The sequence below is a fragment of the Muscardinus avellanarius genome (assembly GCF_963383645.1).
Source record: "Muscardinus avellanarius genome assembly, chromosome: 10".
NCBI lineage: Eukaryota > Metazoa > Chordata > Mammalia > Rodentia > Gliridae > Muscardinus > Muscardinus avellanarius.
This window is the reverse complement of record NC_137796.1, coordinates 35,453,840-35,479,306: the sequence shown is the minus strand read 5'-3', so window position 1 is coordinate 35,479,306 and position 25,467 is coordinate 35,453,840. Positions and strand designations below refer to the sequence as shown.

The following is a 25,467-nucleotide window of genomic DNA, read 5'->3' as shown; positions in this document are numbered from 1 at the left end:
GGCCCTCACCTCCCCATCCCATCTAGGCCCTGAGGCAGCCCCCAACCCCAGTGCTGCCAAGATCACTGTTTGGAACTAAAAAGGCACAAGACTCACTAAAAAGCCCCAGGAATCCAGGAGTGTCGTATTTGTACAGGTACCATGGGAACAGACTCTGCATGTTCATCTGATTGATGACAGAGGCAGCTCCACTGAAATACAGTGCACAAAGTGGTTCATTAGACACTGCTGGGTTAATTAGAGATCCACTTGGAAAAAAATAAGTGAACCTTGATCCCTGCCTCACACCTTATGCAAAATGCATTGCAGTGGACCACAGATTGGCCCATGAAAGTAACACTCTAAACCTCCAGAGTAGCACTGTACCGTAGAGTTTTATGAGTCAGGCGTGGTGGCTCACACTTGTAATCCCAGTACTTAAGAGGCGGAGACAGGAGTTTTGAAATAGGGTCTCACTAATTTTTTTTGTGTGTGGTACTGGGGGTGGAACCCAGGGGCTTTCTACCTCTAGGCTATACTCCCAGACCTATTTTGTATTTTATTAGGAAACAGGGTCTCACTAAGTTGCTGAGAGCCTCACTAAGTAGCTGAGGCTGGCTTCGAACCCGTGCGATCCTCCTGTCTCAGCCTCTCAAGTGTGGGGATTACAAGTGTGTGCCACCACGCCCGGCAGGTCTCACTAATTTACTGCACTACTGGGCTAAAACCTGTGATCTTCCCATCTCAGCCTCCCAAGTACTAGGGTTATAGGTATATGCCACCATGTCCGGCTTTTAGTTTTTTTCTTTTTCTTTTTCTTTTTCTTTTTTTTTTTTGCGGGTCTGGGGATGGAATCAGAGGCATTCGACCTCCAAGCTATACACCCTGCCCCATTTTTTTATTCTTTATTTTGAGACAGGGTCTCACTAGGTTGTAGAGGACCTCACTAAATAGCTGAGGCTGTCTGCGAACCACAGTCCTCCAGTCTCAGCCTCCTGAATGCTGGGATTACAAGTGTGCGCCACCATGCCTGGCTAGTTTTATTATTGATTAACTAAAATTCTATTGTGGAGCTGAGTGTGGTGGTATATGCCTATAATCCCAGTACTTGGGAGACTGAGGCAGGAAGATCACAGGTTCGCAGACAGCCTCAGCAAGTAGTGAGACTCTTTTTCAAAATAAAAAATAAAATTGGGCTGGGGCTATAGCTCAGAGGCAGGCAGGCACACACACACACACACACACACACACACACACACACACACACACTTTTTTTGTGAGTAGCCAATGTGGCTGGGCAGTGAAGTTCTAGAAAGGCCTCTGCCCTGGACCCCTCTCCCTGATGCAAGCCCTTCCCTCCTGGGTCTGCCTTGTTTCCACAGAGCTGAGGACCTCTTGTATGTGGCCAGCCTGTCCTGGATGCTTGGAAGGACGTCAGCGGTGCAGTGAGTTGGCTTGACGGCTGGCCAGTGTGGCCCATGGGGCTGCAGGCCCAGGGTGCCTCCATCCAGCCCCACTCATCTGCCCGGGAGAGGCTCAAGGCCTAGGCTGCAGAGGAGGCTGTGCAGACACATGCCCTCCACTGTGGGCTCTCCCAAGGGGGCTGCCAGACGAGTGTGCCACGGGTGGAGGATGCCGGCTAAGGGGCGCTACTTCCTCAATGAGGGTGAGGAGGGCCCCGGCCAGGCGGCGCTCTATGAGAAGTACCGCCTCACCAGCCAGCATGGGCCTCTGCTGCTGCTGCTCCTCGCCGTGGCCTCTGCCGCCTGCGTGGCGCTCCTCCTCATCGCCTTCAGCCACGGGGTGAGTCTCAGTGGCCGCACTTCTCCGGGTCTGGGATCTCGCCTGGCACGCGGTGCTCATGAGTCCTGGGCGAGTGGTCTTCTTGAAGCCTGTTTCCTCCTTTGTGAGACGCTACCCATGGCATTTAGGCTGATGGGAGACAGGTTATTTTGAATTTGATTTGGCGAGCTGGATTGGCTTTAGCTATGACATTGATGATTCACTTTTCTCCGGTGGAACTCTGCTGAAGACACATCAGGGATGGCATGTGTGGGGTGTCTAGGAGCTCCTTGCACATCAAGGGTCATCTGCTCAACCCAGCTGCTGGGCTCTCAGAATCCTTCTTTTTTCCCCCCTTTTTTGGGCACTGGGGGTTGAACCTAGGGGTACTTTTCCACCGAACTACACTCCTAGCCATTTTAATTTTTAAAAATTTTTTAACTTTTGCGGTATTGTGGATGGGACTCAGAGGCATTCTACCTCCGAGCTACACCCCCAGCCCTATCAAGCTACTCCCCCAGATCTACTTTTTATTCTTTATTTTGAAAAACAGGGTCTCACTAAGTTGCAAAGGGCCTCACTAAGTAGCCGAGGCTGTCTGTGAACTACGATGTTCAGTCTCAGCCTCCTGAATGCTGGGATTACAAGTGTGTGCCACCACTCCTGGCTTTATTTTTATTTTGAGATGAGGTCTCTGTTGCTCAGGCAATCTAACTTGGCAATCCTTCTGCCTCAGCCTCCCTAATAGCTAGGATTACAGACACCCCCCTTTCCTCTTTTTGGTACTGAGGATTGAACCCAAGGGCATTCTATCTCTGAGCTACACCCCAAGCCCTATTCTTTTTTTAAACAGGATCTCACTAAGCCGCAGAGGGCCTCTGCTGAGTCCCTGAGACTGGCCTTGAATCAGTGGTCCTCTCAGCATCCCAAGTACTGGTATTATAGGCATGTGTCACCATGCCTGGCAATTTCCCCTTTTTAAAAAAGTTTTAAAACAAGTTCTCACTACATTGTTTAGATTGGCCTCAAACTCGTGATCTTCTACTCTTAGCCTCCCAAGTACTGGGATTAGGCGTGTGCCACCATGCCTGGCTGTGGAACCCTTTTTTTTTTTTTTTTTTTGTGCAGGGAGGATTGCTGGGGATGGAACCCAGGGGCATTCTACCTCCGAGTTTTATGCCAGCCCTATTTTTTCTTTTTTCTTTTGAAACAGTATCTCACTAAGTTGCGGAGGGCCTCACTAAGTGGCTGGGTCTGGCAGCAAAGCTGGATTCTCCTGTTTTAGCCTCCCAAGTATTGGGATTACAAGTGTGTGCTACGAGACCTTTCAGAACCCTTCTTCACACAGCTCTCTGGGAAGACTCCATCGACATCACGTCTGACCAAGGCCTCTGACTTTTTACAAGACACTCACGGTGTGCAGCTGTTGAGCACATGAGACGTAGCTGGTGTGACTGAGTACCTGCATTTTTCCATTTTTTCATTGACTAAACCTTTTTTCTTCTTTTGTGTACTGAGGATTGAACCCAGAGGCCTCTGAGCTACCCCTCTGAGCTACACCCTCTGTGTCTTCACTCCAGGGCCTCCCTGTGCAGGACGCTGCTGTCCTCATCCCTCATAAGCCTCCTTTTACCCTCTGAAGTCAGGTGCCATGTCCTCTTCTGCAGGCCCTCTCCAAGTGTGTTATTAGTCCACTTTCTGTTACTGTAACCAAATGCCTGAGAAAATTGTTGAGGGGGAAGAAAGATTTATTTTGCCTCAAGCTTTCAGTGCATGGTAGCTGGCTGTACTGTGGTTGGTCAGTGGTGAGGTAGAATGTCATGGCACAGAGAGTATGGTGGAGCAGAGTCTCCAGAGTCTCTCACTTCATGGTGGCCAGGAAGGAGAGAAAGAACAAGAAAGAACAAGATACCCCCTTGCAGCACATCCCAGTGACCTATTTACTCCAAGTGGACCCCATTTCTGTAGTTCTCACCCCCAAAAGATGCCCCCCAAACTGTGACTCTGCCATCGGGCTGATCTACCAATCCAATCAGTTCCCAGGAGCCCCACCTCTAAAAGCTGCGGCCTGGGGACCAAGCCTCCCACACATGAGCCTTTGGGGACATGCCAGATCCAAATCCTGACCCCAAGACTGCCTGAAAAAGAGCCCCGCCCCAGCCTCCTCTAGTGACACCTGCCACTTGCAGGTGTGTGCAGAGAAAGATGGCTCTGCAAGAGGGAGGGGCTGGCTGTGCCTCAGAGGGTGGCCGGGGGAGTGCTGGGTCCAGGGCACGGTGAGAAGGGCACACAGGCCCCTGAGGACTAGGAAAGGGGGCCTTGGTGGTGGTGACGGCACTCGAGGAGGCCTGAACCCCTTGTGGAGGCTTCCAGAAGTGAGGCTGGAGCACTTCCTGCAGGGGGCAGGTGCCACTGGAGAGATCTGCTGCATTTCCTGCGTGTCTCCTTGCCCCCCAGGACCCCTCCAGGCATCAGGCTGTCCTGGGTGCAGCCTTTGCCACGCTCACCGTGTTTGTGGCTCTCTTCCTGCTGGTGTACATTGAGTGCCTGGTCCACCGGTGGCTCAGGGCCATGGCGCTGCTCTCCTGGGCCTGCCTTGTGACCCTGGGCTACGTGCTGCTGGTGAGCTCCTGGAAGAAGGCAGCCTGTGTGTGGGAGCAGGTACGTGTGGGGTGGGGACCTGGGGTTGGGGCCACAGCCAGCTGTTCCCAGCAGCTCCTGCCCTCGCTGGGCAGCAGTCCCTTCTGGAGGACAGACCTGTTGGGTGTGTGGCCATGGCCCTGCCCACTCTCGTGACTGGCTCTGTGACTTGGGATGGGCCCAAGGCTGGTTTTGTCCCCTCGGTTCCCTGAGGTGGCCACAGTTACCAAGGGGTGGCAGTCTGACCAGTGCACCTGGGTACTGTGACCATTCCTGCGGCTGGGTGGGTGAGGCTCTTGGAAACCACGTCTGCAGGCTAGGGAGAGATGCGGCTCCAGTGGGGAGGGTGCCTGGCAGGTAGGGGAGGGGGCTCTGTGCCACCATAGGCAGCAGGCGAGCAGGCCTGCCACACCTATCCAGGTGGAGGGGGAGCCTGTTGGCAGGGTGCTGGGAGGCTCCCTGGGGTACAGGGCACAGGGTATGGGCTTGTCTGTGGCCATAGACATGGATCGGCATGTGGGAAGGGTGGATGCAGGCCGGGCCTTGTCTGCGAGGGTCCATCCCGAGGCAGAGAAAGATGCAGGAGGCAGGAGGCCATGGACACCTGCCACTGGCTGGGCCTGGGCTGTGTCCTGGGCCTGGACTGGCCCGGTGAGCCTCTGATGCCATCCCCAGGTGCCCTTCTTCCTCTTCGTTGTCTTCGTGGTGTATACACTGCTGCCCTTCAGCATGCAAGGCGCCATCGTGGTAGGGGTGGTCTCTACCGTCTCGCACCTCCTGGTGTCCGCGGCTCTGATGGGGGCCTTCACTGCACCCAGCACCCAGGCGGGGCTGCAGGTGAGGACAGAATGGGGGGTCCATGTGGGGAGGGAATATGGTTTGGGCCTCAGGGCAGTCAGGGTGCCACATGGATGAGTTGAACCCTAAGTTCTGGCAAAGGGTCCACGCTGGGCTTTCTAAGTGCTCAGAAGCTTTTTCGGGGTGGGCCCTGCCTACTGGTCTTAGCTCTGCTGGCCTTGCTGTCCCTGTGACCACAGGCCTTTTTATTTATAATCAATGGAGACATAGAGATGCATTTTCCTCCTGGCTGGCCTAGGTGTCCACCCCAGGAGAGGCCAGAGCCCTGGGCAGCCAGCAGGACACTGTGCCATCTGCCTTTGGCAACTGCTCTAGGAAGTCCCTTGGGCCCCAGGCTTGTGAGGTGGCTGCTTCCACCTGCCTGGAATTGCCTGGCTTCCTCCATCTCAGGTACCCAAGCACTACGGGACAGGACAGGTGCCCAGCAGATGCAACGCAGAGGAGGCCCAAGTCCTGGTCCTGTAGTCATGGCTTTTTGTCTACCCCTGCCTGGGCTTCAGTTTCCAGGCCTGCCCCAGGAAGAGTGCCAACCTGGGTGGGTGGGGATGAGGGAATGGGGAAGAGGGGCTGGTACTGGGGAAGGGATGGATCGGCCAGACAGGACACTGAGCCTCACCCTGCCCCCAACCCCAGCTGCTGGCCAACGCGGTCATCTTCCTGTGCGGGAATTTCACGGGCGCCTTCCACAAGTACCAGATGCAGGACGCCTCCCGGGACCTGTTCACCTACACCGTCAAGTGCATCCAGATCCGCCGGAAGCTGCGCATCGAGAAGCGCCAGCAGGTGAGGACTGTGCCGCCCCGGCCTCGGCCTGGCCCTGCACAGACCCCTTCTCCTTCTCTCACTCTGCCGGATGCTTGACACGTGTGGAGCATGGGGTGCGTGGCCAGACTCCACTCGAGACTCACCCAGGGGGCCACTGGGAATGTGGGAGGCCATGAGCCCGACTAGGTCGGTGCTGGACATCAGCCAACAGAGAGCAGGGGACAGAGGCGGATAGGTTAAGCCTGGGGCCTATTGTGCCCTGCCCACCCCATGGGTCGCCTACCGTTCTGCCCACTTCTGCCCAGGAAAACCTGCTGCTTTCGGTGCTGCCGGCCCACATCTCTATGGGCATGAAACTGGCCATCATCGAGCGACTCAAGGAGCGTGGGGACCGCCGCTACATGCCAGACAACAACTTTCACAGCCTCTACGTCAAGCGGCACCAGAATGTCAGGTGGGCAGGGCTCTTAGAGAATCAGGATGGCAAGGGGAAGACCCAGGACCTCGCTGAAATTGTAAAGCCTTTTGTCAGATAGCATCACTGCTTGGAAGGAAGAGGTCCTTTCAGATGGTTTCCATAGGACACAAGGCCCCCCAAGGAAGGGGAAACCCCCAGACCCAGCAGCCACAATCCCCCAGTACAGACACTGTCCATGGCTGATTTGAAGGGCCCACAGAATCTTGCGTGAGTGCACTGACCCTAGTTAGGAGTAGGTGTGGGTGCTAAGGACCCCGCTGGGCCTCTGCCCAGGACCAGTGTGCATACATGCTCCATGTCCACAGCCCTGCGGCTGGGCTGCGCACCATCAGAGCTCGCGGCCTTGCAGCAGCAGGGAGACCTGGTGGGAATTACAGCCCTCCTGTCTGGGCCTCAGTTGCCTCTCTGGAGTGGGTGTCTTGGGCGGACGGCTTGAGGACTAGACCTGTGTGGCCAGGTGCGGTGGCACATGCCTGTCATCCCAGCCATTTGGGAGGCCAAAGCAGAGGATTGGGAAATTCGAGGCCAACCCGGGAAACTTAGCGAGATCCTGTCTCAAAATAAAAAAATAAAAAGGGCTGGGGATGTAGTTCAGTGGCAGAGTGCTCCTGGAGTCAATCCCCAGTACTGCAAATAAAACAAAAGCAAAACCAAAATAAAAAAATCCCATGAAGAAAAACAAGAGTGGGTGTGGAGGTGGGCTTGCGGGAGCAGGAGTCACATCTAACCAGGGAATTGAGTTCTGCAGCCCTGCCTCAGGGCAGAGGTCCAGAGACGGAGGAAAGGCGGCCTGAGCCGCCCCTGGGAGCATCCTTGGCCACTTGGGTGGCAGCCTGTGGTCTCTGGGCTTTGCTTCACTTCACTGCAACATGAAAATGGAACTTGAGTTTGTCCTTGTGGCTGGGAACCTCTTCCATCCCTGTGAAGGCCAAGGGACCGCGGAGGGGCAGTGGGAGACGGGCCGGTGGGGCCCCACGGTGGCCTCACAGGTCTGGGCCTGACCCCCGCCCGCCCCCAGCATCCTGTATGCGGACATCGTGGGCTTCACGCGGCTGGCCAGCGACTGCTCCCCCAAGGAGCTGGTGGTGGTGCTGAACGAGCTCTTCGGCAAGTTCGACCAGATCGCCAAGGTAAGCTGGTGGTGCCCCGTCTGCGGCGGCGCAGCATGTGCCGGGAGCAGGCGCGGAGTTCCGGGTCGCCTAGGTGAGCCTGGCCAGTGCTCTCCGCCACGTCCTTGGTGCGGTGTGCCAGGAGCGGGCTCAGGGGCCCGGCTGGATTTCAGCCTCCTGGCAGCGAAGTCTTCTGCACACTCAGGGTAGAGATGGGTCCGGAGCTGGCCAGGGCAGCCAGAATCCTGTTGCCCCAGGTGTGAGGCCTGCGGGGATCAGCAGTGCCTTCCTGGGGGTCCATGGGGCCCAGAGAGGGGCTCAGGGTGGCGGCCTGGAGGAGATTCTCTGTCCTCCCAGGAGGCTGGGAGGACTGCGAAATGTCTAGCACCAGCATCTGCTTTCGACATGCTCCCAGGTGAACTGTGTAAACCTAGAAAGAGTGCTGAGGGGGATTGCGAACAGTGTTGTGGGCGGGTAAACAGCACAGCAAATGCCTGAAATGGAATGAAAGCTCTGCACGCCCATGAAATGAGCATGGCTCGGTGCACAAGGGAAGACAGGAGGTGGGCAGGGCCATCAGTCAGACCTGCGAGGACCCGAGGGTCAGGAGTGCCCGGTGTCTGGAGGATGCAAGGAGCCGGCCTGGCACCCGGCAGGGAAGTGCACTAGGCAGGGAAGGGGTTTTGTCAGACGGACCCTGCTGCTGAGAGCCAGACCCTGGGTGGGCCTCGGGCTTGCCCTTCAGTTGCTCATGGCCTACAGGTTAGGAGTGTTGAAGATGGGTGCAGTGGGGTTGGCATGGCTTGAGAATATCCATCCAGGCCTCAGGTGTTCAGGGTGGGCTTCCTGGAGGCGGTGGCTGCTAAGGAGAAGAGTAAGTTGAAGGTGGTGGCTTTCCATCCTGGGTGCACATTTGCATCACCTGGAGAACCTCAAACACCAGCGCCAGTGCCCATACCCATCAGGATTAATGCTGGCTAGAGCCAGGCCTGGTGGCACTTGCCTGTGATCCCAGTGCTTGGGAGGCCGAGACGGGAGGATCGTAGGTTCAGGGTGAGCCTCAGCAATTTAGTGAGGCCCTGTTTCAAAATAAAAAATAAAAAGGGCTGGGGGTGTAGCTTAGAAGTAAAATGTCCCTGGGTTCAATCCCCAGTACCCAAAATAAACAAATAAATAAATAGCAAGCGGCTCACGTAACTCTTTGTGGAATTAGTGGTCCTGCCTCAATAGGAGGCAGGTTCTGGCCCTGCACTGGGAAGGATTTTTTCTGATCAGGGCTAGGGAGGGACTGCCCTACCAGGAGTGGGCTCCCCATGGTGTATTGGGGTCCCCATTACAGGGGGTAATTGCTGTGGGACACTCTTGGACAGATTTTGTCCAACCTGGAGCCTTCTCCCTCTAGGACCTAGCTGGCCTAAAAACCAACAGGTAGAACCGCAGGGATTGGGTCAGATATGAGGCTGGGGGCCAGGGTCTTGGGCCACAACTGGCCTTTCTCTGACCAGAAGCCCAAAGTCCTGCCTTTTTCCCTTTTTCCCCACAGGTCTCTGAGCGGCGGCCCTACTGTTTACATGGGGGAGGGAGGCCCTGGCAGGTGCTGGACTTCCAGCTTAGTGTCCAGCCTCCACGCAGACACAGGCAGGCTGATCCAGCCTTTTCTCCTAATAGTTATGGGATTCCAGAACAGTTAGCGTTTTCCAAGAGCCAGGGCCAACTTCCAGGCACCAGGGACGCAGCGGGCCTGTAAGCTGCCTGACACACACCTCCCCCAAGTCCCTGACGGCTGAGGCTGGCTGCAGGCACAGTCCTGCGCCTGGCTGAGGAGGTGAGGCTGGCTGGAGCCTGCGCCTGCGCTGGGTGTCGGGCCCTCTCCAGGTGCCTGCTTTCTAGCAAAGCCTGCACTTCTGTGCCAGTCAGAGCCCAGCAAGTGCCAGATAGGCCCCAGCAGGAAGCCTGGGTCACCTGCTCAGACGGAGTGGCTGGAGGAGGCTTAGCAAAGGTCTGTTCCCAGGGCTGGGACAGTGCAGGGAAACGTTGAGGGAGAGCTGGCCATGCTCAAATCCTGAGGTCAGTGGTGCTGGACGGCCCCGCCAGGCCTGATGGGCATGGGTGGAGGCTGGGCAGAGAACTAGGGCCGACCTGGACGCATGGTGCTCCACACACGCAGCCCTAGCACCCCACGGGAGGGAAGTGGGCCTCTCCACTGGAATCCGAGGCCACGGCTGCCTGTGGGGTGCCCGGTGCCCGGGGTCAGCAGTGGCGTGTGGGTGGGACTACAGAGAAAAGGCTCGTGTCACCACGTGGCTCCTGGCTCCTTCAGATTCCCTAAGGCCCCGCCCGCAACGCCTCCGTTCCGTTCCTGCGGCTGCCGCTGCCAAGGGCCTGCTGGCTGCCGATGGAACTGAGGCAGCCCTCTTGGCCCTTTCCTCTGGGCACTTTCCATGAGGACCCAGCCTCACCCTTCCCTGGCCTCCCCTCCCTCTCTGTCTCCGCCCCCAGAGTCCAGCAGTCTTGCCATCTCTCCGCTTAACCTGACAGTCTTGACTTCCGGCGCCTGCTGCCTCTCCTCCCTGACTCACTCCGCGCAGCTATTCTGGCTGCCTGGTTGGGTCTCGGGAGCTTCCTGGCCTCAGGGCCTTTGTCCTGGATGTGCCTGGCATGCTCTTCCTCCAGGCTGGGGGAGGCTTGCTCCCTCTGCCCCTTAGGGTCTCTGCTCAGATGTTACCTTCTCCAGAGGCCTCTGGCCTGGGCACTTCCTCTCCCTCCAGGCCTCATTTCCTCCTGATGCTTCTTGCAGTTGGGTGTGCTGCGGACTGTATGTATCTGTTTCCGTGTGCCTCTGCCGGCTGTGCTCTTCCCAGCCCCAGGGCTTGTGTCTTGTTTGCTGCTGTGTCCTCGCATCTGGCCCAGGGCCAGGTGCACAGTAGATGCTCACTCATGGCCTGGATGAGAGAAACCAAAGCAGCCCCAGTTGGGGTCCCTCCTGGCGAGCCCCTGGAGCCCCCTCCTCTTGCCAGGCTCAGGAGCAGCTCATGGTGCCCGGTACCCCAGGTGACAGCCAGGGCCAGGAGTGAGCCTGGCTCCCTGGGAGGGAGGGAGCGGTGTGCAGGCCCCGACCATCCCTGACCAGGCCTCTCCCTGCCCACAGGCCAACGAGTGCATGCGGATCAAGATCCTGGGTGATTGTTACTACTGCGTGTCTGGCCTGCCCGTGTCCCTGCCCACCCACGCCCGGAACTGTGTGAAGATGGGGCTGGATATATGCGAGGCCATTAAGTAGGTGCAGGCCGGGCCCTGGCCCTGCCTCCCAGTGCATGTGGGGTGGGCATCCTAACCTTTACAGATGAAGAGACCAAGGCTGGGTGGTGGCCTGCCTGCTCACTCAGCAGGTCCCCTCTGTGGGGCGATTCAGACCTGGTCTCGTTGCCGCCCCCTCTGGGCTCACTGTGGCCTCGGGAGTTTAGATCTCAGCTCAGAGCTGGGTGATGTGAGGACAGGGGAAGCTGGACCCTTTCTGTCCAAAGATGAGTCTTAATAACAGCAGGAGGGGCTCAGGGCAGACTCCAGGATGACACCTAGAGTTAGGCCCACCCCAAGGCTCCACATGCTTTCTGCCCCTGGAAGCTCCTGTAGGCCAGGGACTGAGCCTGAGGCTGCCGGGAGATTCGGCCTCCTGGGGTCCCTCTTGCGGCCCTCCAGCTTCCCCTGAGGCTCTCTGGGAAGAACTCCCGAGGGGCCAAGCAGATGGTGGAGGCCGGGAGGGCGCTGCCCAGCTGACGGGCTTGGGGAGGCCGGCCACTGGCGGCTCCCAGGTGCCAATCTCACTTTCCTCCTGGAATCTCACCCAAAGCGGCGGTGCTGCCAGGACAGTCTCTGGATGGAGTCAGTGACTCTGCCACTTTGGGCAGGTCCCTGCTCCGTGCCATGTGGGGGTCCCCTCTGCCCCCTCTGACTGTGACCCTGCACCATTTCCTGCCGTACCGGGGACACATGGTGCCACCTTCCTCATCTACTCAGCCAGGGACGCAGAGGCCTTACTCATGTCTGGGGTACCCTGTGCCCTGGGGCTCTAAGTTGGGGTTCCTGGTTCCCAGAGACTGGGGTGACAGCAGGCCACAAGGTCCACAGCCCCATGTCCCTTTCCATGCTGGATATCGGTTGGCATCTGTCCACTGACAGCCTTTTCAAGGCAGCCAAGGCTTCAGGGGACACCCAGGAGTGGAGTTGTGGGGTCATCAATGTGGGCCACAGGGACCACAAGTAGAAACTCTTCCTCTGTCCTACCCATCCTTTGAACTTGGGCATGGCTACATCTGCTTGTACCCTCCCGGGGTACGGCTCGGTCCTTCTGAGGAGCCCGCAGTGCCAGGCTGTCCTGTTCCTCACCTTCCCCTGGGCCACCATCCATACCTGGGACCTCCAGCCTGTCCCAGGCCTATGCACCCCCAGAAGTCCCAGCCGGGTGGGTGACTGAGCCGCTCTGTCCCAGGCAGGTGCGGGAGGCCACGGGTGTGGACATCAGCATGCGTGTGGGTGTACACTCGGGGAATGTGCTGTGTGGAGTCATCGGGCTGCGCAAGTGGCAGTATGACGTCTGGTCCCATGACGTGTCCTTGGCCAACAGGATGGAGGCTGCCGGAGTCCCTGGGTGAGGCTTGGAGGGGCAGGGCTGATGCTGGGGCGGGGGGCCAGGGTGGGGCCAGCGTGGAGGCAGGGCGCAGGTCACAGGTCGATGTCCTTGCAGAGGGGGTGTGGGTCTGGTCTGGCTTTGCCCGGCCCTGCCTCCTGCGCATCCCCAGGTGGGTGCTAACACCCCTGGGCCCTGCAGCTTCCTCTGACTTGGGTCTTCCTCAGCCGGGTGCACATCACAGAGGCGACGCTGAACCACCTGGACAAGGCATACGAGGTGGAGGACGGGCAGGGGCAGCAGCGAGACCCCTACCTGAAAGAGATGAACATCCGCACCTACCTGGTCATCGACCCCCGGGTACGAGGGCTCACAGGCAGCAGGGTGAGGGGCCGGGGGGCTGGGCTGGCAGCCCTGGGAGAGGGTCTACATTGTGGGGGAGACCTCCATGATAGGAGAGCTTTTCTCTACAAGGCTGCGGCAAGGTGGGCAGTAGACTGCCCGGGGTTGGAGTGACTTCCCCGCCACCGGGCATATGCTGGGCATCAGGTAACAGCTGTGCTCAACACGGCTTTTCTCTGACAGGGAACAGCGGCAGCTCCTCCTCCTGGGGGAGGAGTGAAGCCCCCACACTGTGGCAGACGTGTTGTAAACCCTTTATAAACAGCTGTCAGCCAGCAGCTTATTTTCTTAAGGTTATATATTCCCGATTCTTGCAAGACATTTTCAAAACATACTTTGGTTGAGACTCAGGAAAGCAGGGGTCAGGCAGGGAGCGCTGGGCAGGGAGCCCTGGCCAGGGAGCACTGGGCAGGGAGCACTGCGAGTCCTGGGCTCTGATTGCATCTCCACCCAGCCCCCCCCCCCTGGGGCCCAGCTTGTTCCCCATGGTAGAGGAGGCTCTCAGCAGGTAGAAACAGCAGGAGGTGGGGGCTTCCTGGGCCTATCCGCTGCCCTCACCAAGCACAGGCCATTCTTTTGTGCTTGAGGGAGGCCAGTTTGTCTGAAGGGTGCTCTGAGTCATCCTTGGGCTTGCTCAAGAATGTCCGCTGTAGCTGCTGCTCCTTCCAGCGGGTCTTGGCTTTGCCTGGGGCAGCCTGTGATCTTCCCAGCATCCACTCTCCTGACTCAGCCCTCCCAGGGCTGCTGATGTCCCCTCTGCTCCACCACATCCATCCTTCACATTGCGTCAACATCTGAGAAAGCCCTCCCTGGTCCTTGCACAGCAGTGCTCCTTCCTCTGCCCCAAAGGCTCCTGTTCCCTTATCCTGTCCCAGAACTCCCATGTGGGCGCCCCCCTCTCCAGCCTCAACCCCGTGCTCAGAATGTGCCCAGAAAGGGCTCAGGTGGCTGAGGAATGAAGCAGCACCCCCACCCAGGGGCAGCGGCAGCCCCACCCCCACTCCCTCAGGGCTGCCGGGTTAAGCACGTCAACCTCAGGATGCCAGGTCAGACCTGAGCTGCAGGGAATAGTCTTAGGATGGCTCATGCTGCGTGGTGGCCTGTTAGCGGCTATCCACCTCTCGCCTCGTCCCCATCTTTGTTCAGCTTTACTCATTCGCTCAGTTGCAAATTGAGAAAGTATGCAGGGCATGTGGAGAACATTTTCCTCGCATCCTGGTCTCATGTGGCAAGTTTCTACAGAGATTTTTAGGCACGTAGGAGAATGAAAGGCTCGTCAGAGCAGGTGGTGCGCACCATAGTAAGCCCAGGGACTTGGGAGGCCAAAGCAGCAGGATTGCAAGTTTGAGGCAAGCCTGGGCAACTTTGTGAGACCCTGCCTCAAATTAAAAAATAAAATAGAGCTGAGAATGGTGGCTCACACTCACAATCCCAGACCATACAGGGAGGATCGCAAGTTCAAGGACAGCTGTAGCGAGTAGTGAGATTCTCATCAACCTAGGGAGACCCTGTTTCAAAATAAAAATAAAATAGGACCGGGGGTATAGCTCAGAGGTAAAATGCCCCTGAGTTTAATCTCCAGTACCACGCACATACAAAATAAAAAAATAAAAATAAAGCCAGGCATGAGCATTCGGGAGGCAGAGACTGGAGGATCCCGGTTCACGGACAGCCTCAGCTACTAAGTGAGGCCCTCTGCAACTCAGTGAGACCTGGTTTCAAAATAAAGAATAAAAAATAAAGAATAAAAAATAGGGCAGGGGGTGTAGCTCAGAGGTCGAATGCCCCTGGGTTCCATCCACAGGCCTGCAATAAATAAATAAATAAATAAATAAATAAATAAATAAAGCAGGGCTGAGGCTATAGCTCAGTGGTAGAGTGCTTAGCATGCAGAAGACCCTGGGTTTGATTCCCTAGTACCAAAAAAAAAAAAGCTTCATCAGCTCTTCTAGCTCAGCGGGTGGCAGCCCCTCCCCCAGTTCCTTTTGTGCACGTGGCGTTCCATCCAGCTGTTCAGGTGTGGCTGCTTCAGGGCTCCAGCATCTGCAGGCACCGACTCAGCCGTCTGTGTGTGAGGACTGTGGCTGTCCAGTGGGGGGCCAGACTGGGCTGGGGGCTCCTACGATTTGACCGATGGCTGGGTGTTCAGTACACACGCGTTTCTCAGGAGCTGGGTGCCCGGCTTCCCAGCTCTGAGAGAAGCATCAGCAACCTTGAACTTGATGTTTGGTGCTGGGTAGGCAGCGTTGTCAGTAATGGAGGGCAGCGGAGGACTGTCCCCACCCCCAGAGCAGCACGTTGCTGCCCACTGCAGGGCTCAGTTCACGTCCTTGCTGGTTCCTTCTGTCCAGGCAGACAGTTGACCGGAGGCTTGAAATTTCTGGGAAGGTTGCCGCTGTAGCTTAGCGGGTGTTTGTGGCTGCAGGTACTCCAGGGCTGAGAGGCCAGGACTCCTGAGGAGCAGGAGAGGGTTTGGGACGTTTGGGGGACAGATAGGGGAAGCCGCAGAAGACCTGGAGGTGGCCCAATCGTGTCTCTAGTAACTTCCCCCTTTTCCAGCCCTGCCTGGCTTCCCTGCCTGGGGAAGGCCCTGGCTGCTATTTTAATGGAATGTCTTGGGCTCAAAGGCACTAAGGGCGGGGCCAGGGCTGCCTGAGCCGTCCAGGCCCTGGCCTGGTGCTGGGCCACAGCAGGCACGTGTCTGGAGGTGGCCCCGAGCCCTGGTTTGGGGGCCATGCCGCAGATCTCCCAGGAAGGAGGGATGGGGGAAGCCGGAGCCTTAGTTGCTGTGTCCCTGGGCTCTTCTCCTCTCCACTGTTCCCCACAGGACGGAAGAGACATGGGTGGGTGCCGCAGGATGCTGGTGCTGCCTCCCCAGGTGCCTCTGAGGAGTCTTGAGGAGCCGGGGGCTTTTGGGGGAGGTCTGGGGCTGGGCAGGAGCCTGTGTGGCCACCAGCTTCTCCCTGGCCTGGGGCAGGGACAGGGCCTCAGCTGGGCCTCCTGCAGTGCGGCCTCTGAGTCCCCAGGCCAAGGAACTCTGAGTCTGCAGGCCAAGGAACTTTGTTGTTTCTCCTTTTGCTTGGGGAGAGCTGGAGGGCGTGGGCTGACAGGTCGGCTGTCTGTCTCCTCAGAGCCAGCAGACGCCCCCACCCAGCCAACACCTGCCCAAGCCCAAGGGGGACGCGGCCCTGAAGATGCGGGCTTCAGTGCGCATGACCCGCTACCTCGAGTCCTGGGGGGCGGCGCGGCCCTTCGCACACCTCAACCACCGCGAGAGTGTGAGCAGGGAGACCCCTGCCCCCAGTGGGCGGAGGCCCAAGGTAGGTCCCTCCCCCAAGTCTCACTTCTCCACCGCAGAGTGGGGCATCTGCCCTGCCTCCATCCTGGGGCTAGGGCGGTGGAGGTGTTTGGAGACCACACCGAGGAGGAGGCCGGGCCGCCCCTGTCTTTCGCATCCCCGAGCCCAGTTCAGAATGCCAGTTCAGAATGCCGCAGCTTGGACACGCCCAGCCCTTCACCCGAGTTGGAGGGTTAGATTAGGTGATGTGGGCCCAGGGGCTCAGCGTGGGCTGACCAGCTCGGCTCCTCCTTCCCTTCCAGGCTATTCCTCTGCGGCGGCGCCGGATCCCCGACAGGTACGGGCACTGCTCTCCTCCTCCAGGCAGGTGGCCCAGGAGGGCAGCTGTGCCCAGAGTCGGGCCTCTGTGGCATTTGCATGGCTGAGTCAAAGTACACTAGCACTTCCAGGTTGCTGGTCTTGTGAACAGCCGGGGCTGGGCTTCCTGTGTGCCCACCCTGGTGGGTCAGCGGGGCTGGTAGGAGGGAAGGGGCTGCTGGTGAGCGTTCTGGGCTTGATGCTGACCTGGTGGCAGAGGCAGCGTTGGACAGAAACTCGGGGGTCTACCTGCTGCTTCTTGGTGGGCTGTCACCCTCTCTGGACAGCGGAGGTACCTGCCCAGCCCTCGTCCTCCCACATGGAGCTTGGGGACCCCATGGGACTCATCCATACCCTTGCCTCTGGCTGAGGGGGTATGGTCCTCTGGATGATGTAGTTGGGTGTTTTATTCCAGGAGCGCGTCCCCCAAGGGCCGGTCAGAGGATGACTCCTACGATGAGGAGATGCTGTCAGCCATCGAGGGGCTCAGCTCCACCAGGTGAAGCCCGAGCCCCGGTTCGCCTCCCTTCGAGTGGGGGGGTGGCCAGCGTGGGCAGGCCCACCTTGTACTCTTATGCCCAGCCCAGTTGCCCCTTCCTCTCCCCTGGCACTCCCCCAGGGTGTGGCCCTTGTGCCCCAGGCCCCATCTCACCCTGCCCTACCCCGCCCCAGGCCATGCTGCTCCAGGTCCGATGACTTCTCCACCTTTGGCTCCATCTTTCTGGAGAAGGGTTTTGAGCGTGAGGTGAGGGCCCCTGGCAGCTCCTACCCCAGAGGAACAGGTCACCCGGGCCTGGGGTGGGGGATGAACCGCAAGGCAGCCAACACGCCCAAAGGATCGGGTGGGGAGGGTCATGGGAAAGTTCCACATGGAGGTGGGCTCTGTGGCACAGCCTGACTTGGTGTCTTTCTCCTTGACCTAGAATTCCCTACCCCCAGGGATTTGCCCCATGTTTGGGAGACCTTTGGTCAAAGGCCAGACTTTAGCTGCTGGGGCCAGTGAGTGCCTCTTGCCTTCCAACAAGCAGACACCCCAAATCAGCCTTGGCCTTGGGACTTGCGGGTCCGCTTCCTGGCTACAAAACAACCGCCTTCTGTCCTCTAGTGGCTGTGCATTGGTGGGCGCCTCTGGGTTCTGGCGGGTGCTGGGCACATGTGCCGTTGTGTAGCTTAACCCCCATTCAAGGGGCCAAGGCGTGAGGAGCAGCCAGGACTGGAGGGGCTTTCTCCCTGGGTTCCCTAGGCCAGATCGCCAGGAAGCATGCCCAGGGGCCCTTGGCTGGTTGTGGGCCCCAGGGCTGCCCCTCACTGTCCTTCGCCCCCAGTACCGCCTGGCGCCCATCCCCCGGGCCCGCCATGACTTCGCCTGTGCCAGCCTCATCTTTGTCTGCATCCTGCTTGTCCACGTCCTCGTGATGCCCAGGTTGGTCTGAGAGGGGAGGTCAGCCAAGCCCATGGGGTTCAGCCAGAGGGGTTAGAAGGGCCGAGCAGGAAAGCCTTCAAGGAGCCACACTAGCAGCTGGAAGGGCTGCTGGCAGAGGACAGTAACTCCAGGCCCTGAAGCCCCAGCAGCTTGGACCAGGCCTGGGTCCCGTATCTGCAGTCACCAAACCCGACTTGTCATTGCCTGTGCCTCCTGTAATTGAGTCGGCCTCCTTCACCCCCCAGTGTCCTTCGCCATCTAAATTGCCTGTATTTTGAGAGGCCCCAAGGCATTTTAGCGTGTGCCCTGGCCCTGGGTGCTTGGAGTTCTTTAAGGGTGGACTCTGAACGTCTTGTGCAGGAGAATGAGGCTCAGGGGTTAGTGCCATCCAGCCTGGGTTCCTGAGATTCATGCTTCTGCTTCTGGACCGTGCTGCTGGGGAACAGGGACGAGGGGGTGAGGTCAGCTGGAGGTGCGGCTGAAAAGTCAGCTGTTTGTGGTTTCTGGAGGGATGGTTAGGCCAAAGGATGGACCAGTCTTGGATGTGCTTACTAAAGACAAAACAGAGAATGTGTTTATATGTTTATGTGCTGGGCATGGGTCCAAAGGTTTGTGCAATTGGTCATTTCCTATATACTTGGCCCCCAAGGGGTCATGACATTGACCTTGGTCTTCGTTTTGGTCAGGGCCTGGTGTGTTATTAGCCAAGGAGTTGGGCCACAGTTTTCAAAGATCCTCTTTGCTGTGTGAAGAGTGGCCACTGGGTGGGGGGCATGGCCAGGAGAGCCAGGGCATGGAGGGGTCCTGGGCACAGGACCTCCTGGACATCGGCTTTCCCCTCCTCTCCAGGATGGTGGCCCTGGGCGTGTCCTTTGGGGTGGTGGCCTGCCTGCTGGTGCTGGTGCTAGGCCTGTGCTTTGCCACTGAGTTCTCGGTGAGTAGAAGCGCCTGAGCCTCGGTCCCCACAGCCCTCCCTCCCTGCCTTGGGGCCCTCCCTGGAGTCCGCCTGGTGAGCTTGGCTGGTCTGAGCCCTTGTGCCGGGTGCCTGCCTTGGAGACAATTGCTCTGTCTGTGGGTGGCTGTCCTCAGCTCCCCTGGGTGGGCCGTCCCTCCTTGCTAGGCCCTGGTGACTTGACCCCGTGTCTCCACAGAGGTGCTGCCCAGCGTGGGGGACACTCAGGCCCATCTCCCAGCGGGTGGAGACTCAGCCCCTGCTGAGGCTGGTCCTGGCTCTGCTCACCATCTGCAGCCTGCTCACAGTTGCCATCGTCAACATGGTCAGTTAGGGGCAGGGAAGGTGCCTGGCAGGGACCCCTGGGTGCCCGTGGCATGGTCCCTGGCTGGAAGAGCCTTCTTTGACCCTGGGAATGTCTACATTCTAGAATCCTAGAGTGTTGCTGCCTCAGGCTGCGTCTGGTTTAATCCCTCCAGAGCTGGCGGTGGCCCTGTGGGGCTCAGGGCTCCTCGCCCTTGTCAAGTGGGAATTTGGGGCACCCAGGGCACTTACATGCCACTCCATGAGAACGTGATGTGCGGTCACAGCGGTGTCTGAGGCCCCTTCCTCCTTCCTGGCTGAGGAGGTCCTGTCTCACCTGTCTGAGAGCCTGCGGAGCGGCGTCTGCCTTCCTCCAGTTCCTTCCTCAAGAGCCACGGCGCTGCCACCCTGTGCCCTGACCCTAGAGCTCCCATGCTCTGCTCCCTCAGGCTCATGCGGTAGAAGGGGCTCTGGAAAGTGCTAACGTACACCACAGATGCACTAGCATTTTTATTCTACGGCCTTCTTTCTCTTGCCCCCTCCACGCTGGGACCCAGAGTTTGCTGTGGGGAGCAGGCTTGCAGCTACACACCGGGTTTAGAGCTGAGCCCGACACAGCTCACACAGCTCAGGCCACCCACAGTGCCCGCCGTTGTCTTGGGTCCACCTCACTGGGCCCTGGCAGGACCCACGGTCCCTGTCCCTTGGATGAACCCTAACAGGACCTGTCTCTTCTGCAGCCGCTGATGACTTCCCCAGCCCTGGAGCGGTCTGGCAGCAACCAGACAAGCCCGTGGAGCACTGGAGGCAGCAGCAGGACCCCATGTGAGCTCCTCCCGGTGCGTGGCCGTCCTGGCTCCAAGCAGAGCCCCGCCCCCAGCCCCTCCCTCTGAAGGCCAGGCCCAGGCAGGCAGTGCTGGGACCGTCCTGGGAGCGCAGAGGGGCAGGTTCTAGGCCAGCTCTAAGCTCTGTGGGCTGGGCAGGCAGGCGGGTGTCAGCCACACTAGCGGTTGTCCCGGTCACTTCACCTGCAAAGGCCCCGTGTTCTCTCCATTCTGTTAACGAGGAAACTTGGTTCAGAGGTTAACGGTGAGCTTCTCAGGTGGGAAGCCAGCGCTAGGCGCTAGCAGGCTGACGAGGTCTGCCAGGAGGGGCCTAACGCAAGCAGGGTGAGGGCCATGGGACTGGGGAGGCTGGGCATGAGTTCCCAGAGGGTCTCTGGAAGGCAGAAGAAAACAGGAGGAGAGAGGACAGCGAGACTGAGCTCAGGCCCTCTCTGACACTCTCTGAGGTTCAGGGGTTTGTATCATGGGAGGGGGTGGAGAGGATTGAGAGATAAAACCAGAGAGGTAGGTTTGGTCCAGGTCAGGGAAGAGCAGGAATGCAAGGGTAAAGAGTATAGTCTTTGTTCTGGGGGGAGTGGGGAGCCATAGAATGATCTTGAGCATAAGAGAAACATGGGCAGGACAAGATTGTGGCGGGACTCAGGAGATAGGAAGGCTGTTCAGGCCTTAACTGTGGCCTGAATTTTATTTACTGCATTTTTTTTCTTTAAATGAGCTCACCTGCCTTAAGTAGTAAAACTGCAGGACCACGCAATGACAGAGATGTAGATTTCCTGGCTGCTTTTGTTGCAGAGGGGCAGAGGGCGGCCGTGGGGTGAGAGTGCGATGCAGCAGGCGCCTGGCTCTGCGCAGCCCACAGTAGTAGGGACCTGGCAGTCAGGTGTGTTAGTGCCAACACATCTCCCGTTGGGAACTGTGCCCTGGAGGAATGCTTCCTGGTGACAGCACAGGGCCCGTGACCTCTGTCTCTCCCCAGTATTACACCTGCAGCTGCATCCTGGGCTTCATCGCCTGCTCCGTCTTCCTCCGGATGAGCCTGGAGCTGAAGGTCGTGCTGCTGACAGTGGCCCTGGTGGCCTACCTGGTGCTGTTCAACCTCTCCCAGTGCTGGCAGTGGGACTGCTGTGGTCACAGCCTGGGCAACCTCACCCAGACCAATGGCACCCTCAGGTAGGCCCCACGCCCTGCCTGTTTCTGGCTGGTGGCTGGTGATGGCACCTGTGCGTTGTCTCATCTGTGTAGAGTTGAGCCGGGTACATTTGCACCCACAGTCCTGTCTGGACTGGACACCGTGGGCAGGTGATGTGGTTTCAGAACAGAGGATGTGACTCTTGGTTTTCTGGGGCAAGTGTTATTTGGTTCTAGAGAGGCCAGCTGCAGCTCATTGATTGTAGGCTAGCGTAGGGGTAAAAGGGAGGGAGACTTAGGCCAGTTCAACTCATGGGTTTTTTTTGTTATTCTTTTTGTGGTACTGTGGATTTAACCCAGGGGCATTCTACCTCTGAGCTACACCCCAGACCTATTTTTTATTCTTTATTTGGAAACAGAGTCTCACTGAATTACGGAGTGCCTCACTAAGTAGTTGAGACTGGCTGCGAACCTGCGATCCTCCTGTCTCATCCTCCCCAGTACTGGGATTACCAGTGTGTGCCACCATGCCTGGCTCAGTTCAACCTATCTTTGAGGCGTGTCCTGAGTCATGAGTTTCAGCAAGAGCAGTTGCTTTTGGCCCTTTCTGGACAGGTGTTGATACATGAGGACAGGAAGGGCTAGCGATTCTAGGGACTTTGGATAAAGGAGAGGGGCCTGGAGCCCTTGCACTAAGAGGCCAGAAGCTTGGGGACTCAGGAAGAAACCTCTGCCCTCCTCTGCCCAGTCTTTATGCTAGTCTATAAGGCCCTGCCCTGGCTCCCCACAAGGAGCTCTCAGCAGCCTTCAGACCCTCACCGTGCCGATTCTGATCCTTTGGGGTGAGCTCAGATGTCCCCTCAGCGAGGTCAGCTGCGGCAGTTGTCTGTCCACCCCTCTGCCTGTACCACATGGCACACTTGGACCCAGGTACCCCTGTACTTGGGGCTGGGGCTGACTTCTGTCCTCTTTGTCCAGCAGCACCCTCAGCTGTTCGCCGAGGGACCTGAAGACCATGATCAACTTCTACCTAGTCCTGTTCTATGTCACTCTGGTCATGCTCTCCAGACAGGTGCACACTGGCTCCTAGCTCAGCTTCTCCTGCTTCCTCCATTGGGCGGTTGGGATGCACAGGGTGGTGGTGGGGCTCAGACATGGAGACAGCGTGGTCCTGTTGCAGCTCTGGCTTCCTGGTCAGGGGGGGATCCTAGTCCTGGCCTCCCCCAGGGCACGAGTAGTGGTCCGAATGGGCTGGGAGGACACGCTTTGGGAGCAGGCTGAGCAGCAACACAGGCTGGCTTGGCATCCCCAGGGTCACGGCTGTGCCCACCAGCAGGTATGTTGTACTGTGGGTGGGATCTTGACACTTCCCAGTTTGCAGATTGACTATTACTGCCGGTTGGATTGTTTGTGGAAAAAGAAGTTCAAGAAGGAACATGAGGAGTTTGAAACCATGGAGAACGTGAACCGCCTTCTCCTGGAGAACGTGCTGCCAGCCCATGTGGCCGCCCATTTCATCGGGGACAAGCTGAATGAGGTGTGGCAGGAGGAGGGGCCCAGCACTTAGTAGGAGACTGAAGGTACAGGCAGAGGCAGAAGAGGCAGAGCCAAGATTGCGTTCTTAGGTCTCAGCCTCAGGAGAAGATGCGTGGCGGTAGAAAAAACACGAGCTTGGTCACAGCCCATGCCCCTGTGTTGCCTGGGCAAGATACCTGGCTTCTTTGGGCCTTGATTTCTACCTCTGTGAACACCAAATACGTGTTCTGGTGTTTATGGTCTGCGTGTTCTGTACTGAATTCCCACCAGCTCATGTGGCAGGGACAGTTTTGTAGATAAAGGAACTGAGGCTGTGACCAGCTCAGTATAGAACCCATCCCCTGACTTCTGCCGGTGTATACAACCACCCACCGTCACAAGCAGCTCATTCCGAAGCTCCCTGTGCTTTCACAGCCCTGATGCGTGTCATGCTCAGCCAGGCTGGGACTCATTGCTCAGCCTCTTCCCAAACGCCGGGCAGTTCCCACTGTGCATCCCTGTTCCCTCCAGAGGCTCTGTGGCCAGAAGGCCCCATTTCTTCCCTGCCCGGCTCCAGGATTGGTACCATCAGTCCTACGACTGTGTCTGTGTCATGTTCGCATCTGTGCCGGATTTCAAAGTGTTCTATACGGAGTGCGACGTCAACAAGGAAGGGCTAGAGTGCCTGCGCCTGTTGAATGAGATCATCGCGGACTTTGATGAGGTACGGCCTCCACCGGCCCCGGGCGCTCTCGGCTCCCGCATGCCTGCTCAGGGCACGGGTGAGGCTTGTGCCATCCTAAGGGCTGGGGCTCGAGTGGCAGAGTGAGTGCCCGGCGTGTGCGAGGCCCTGGATTCACCCAACACTGTGAAACAAACACTAGGAGCTCCCTTAGAAGAACATCAACTACACGGATGTAAGAGAAACACATTTATCTTTATTGTTTTATTTGGCAAATACTTCACTAACATCTCAGTGACAGACAGCTTGCTAAGACTGTCCAGGCCCTTATCAAACAGGCTGATTTCCAGCTGAGCTGTCTGCTGTCTCAGAGGACTTCAGTGTGGGATTAACTTTGTGAAGATGAATCCACCTTCCTAAGTAGATGGCTCTGAGCTGCCTATCTCTCCTTTAAAGAGAATGGAGGGAGATGTCAGGAGGAGGCCGTGTCCTCACCTATACTCAGCCATAAGTTCAGACAGGAAGAGCGGAGGATGCGCCGCCTGCTTGAGGAGGGGCGGAAGGGTCACGCGCGTCCTCAGCACCGGGGGTGGGTGCAGCGTGCTTCCTTTTGTCCTGTAGCTGCTGTTGAAGCCCAAGTTCAGCGGTGTGGAGAAGATCAAGACCATCGGCAGCACCTACATGGCAGCTGCGGGGCTCAGTGTTCCCTCGGGGCATGAGAACCAGGTACGCAAGTGCCACACGAGGTTCCGGAAGTGCACCAGGCGGTCCAGGGCTGTGACCTACTACCTAGAGTGGACGCCTCCCTATCCCTGTCCTGGGGTGGGGGTGCAAAGGCATTTGTATGGCTCAGCCTGGAAATTTGGGGTGGTGGTCCCCGGCAACTGTGGGTAAAGGGAGTCCCGTGAAGGAGCGCCCCCAGGTGACTGCCCGTGGACAGCCTCTCCCACAGGATCTGTGGGGGTGGGGTGGGGCGGGACCGCACATGCCATGCCCTGCAGGACCTGGAGCGGCAGCACACCCACATTGGCGTCATGGTGGAATTCAGCATCGCCCTGATGAACAAGCTGGATGGCATCAACAGGCACTCCTTCAACTCCTTCCGCCTCCGAGTTGGTGAGCGCCCAGGCTGGGAGCAGGTCAGGGTTTGGGGGAGATGGTAGAGGTTCTACCTGGGTAAGCCTGCCCTCGGTCTGCATGACAAAGCTGTACGGGGCTGTCCCTCATGAAGTTTCAGAAACCCCTCTCTGATCTGACAAGCCTGGAAGCTGGGTAATTATTTTGACCTCCTTTGGCCTGCCTTCCTCATACCACACGGGCCACCTCACTTGCAGACTGAGGGAAGCAGCCCTGACCAAACCTTCATTTCAGTTGTGTTTTGATACTACTCTCTGTGGTTGGAAGACAAACTGTGGCCTCTCGTAAGGGCAAAGTCTGAGGCTTTGCCTCTATGATTGGCCAACTCTAAACATTATCTTCAGGCATAAACCATGGGCCTGTGATTGCTGGAGTAATTGGGGCACGAAAACCTCAGTATGACATCTGGGGAAACACAGTCAATGTAGCCAGCCGCATGGAGAGCACTGGAGAACTTGGGAAAATCCAGGTAAGAACCCACTAAAGTGTGTGACCAAGGAGGAGCAAAGACACTGGCTAGAGGTGAGGTGTTCTAGGCCTAAGGCCTGGCTTTACCACCATGGTCGTGTGTGTGTGTGTGGTACTGGGGATCGAACCCAGAGGATTCTACCTTTGAGCTACACCCCCAGGCCAATTTTATTTGGAAACAGGGTCTCTCTAGGTTCCTAGGAGTCTACTTGCTGAGGCTGTCCTTGAACATGTGATCCTCCTGGCTCAGCCTTCCAAGTACTGTGATTACAGGCGTCTGCCACCATGCCCGGCTTAGCCATCACATTCTTGAAAGCAGACATGTATGCTGCTTGTTGGCCAACTTCTATCTGTCCTTACTACAATTGGTTTTCTTGCTGCTTCTGAGGACTTGGATTCTTCTTTTCAGGTTACTGAAGAGACATGCAGCATCCTCCAGGGACTAGGTTACTCTTGTGAGTGCCGGGGACTGATTAATGTCAAAGGCAAGGGTGAACTGCGGACTTACTTTGTGTGTACAGACACCGCCAAGTTCCAAGGGCTGGGGCTGAACTGAGAGCTTTTGGTGGAGTTAGACTGCACTGGGATGCCAGTTTCCTTCCCTGAGCAAGCCAAGAGGCTCAGTCCCATGCCAGCTGGAGGTACTTGAAAGTCTGTCCATCGCTACCTCCCGGCAGATGGCGTGCACGGATCCTTGGGACCTGCATTAGAGGAGTGCT

At 57.8% G+C, this 25,467-nt stretch overlaps 1 protein-coding gene across 1 annotated transcript; it reads left to right on the top strand.

The window, feature by feature from the left end:
* Positions 1–1,611: 1,611 nt before the first annotated feature.
* Positions 1,612–25,304, top strand: ADCY7 (adenylate cyclase 7; the record flags this gene model as incomplete). The annotated part of the gene is made up of 25 exons (XM_080704247.1): positions 1,612–1,782; positions 4,219–4,422; positions 5,077–5,238; positions 5,893–6,042; positions 6,330–6,478; positions 7,521–7,632; positions 10,760–10,887; positions 12,101–12,259; positions 12,466–12,598; positions 15,772–15,960; positions 16,241–16,275; positions 16,711–16,794; positions 16,968–17,040; positions 17,621–17,718; positions 18,568–18,652; positions 18,870–18,995; positions 19,714–19,812; positions 20,795–20,988; positions 21,928–22,018; positions 22,328–22,483; positions 23,039–23,185; positions 23,765–23,869; positions 24,145–24,259; positions 24,625–24,749; positions 25,158–25,304. The coding sequence occupies 25 exons, from the start codon at positions 1,612–1,614 to the stop codon at positions 25,302–25,304; spliced, it is 3,237 nt and encodes a 1,078-aa protein (XP_080560373.1).
* Positions 25,305–25,467: the final 163 nt, after the last annotated feature.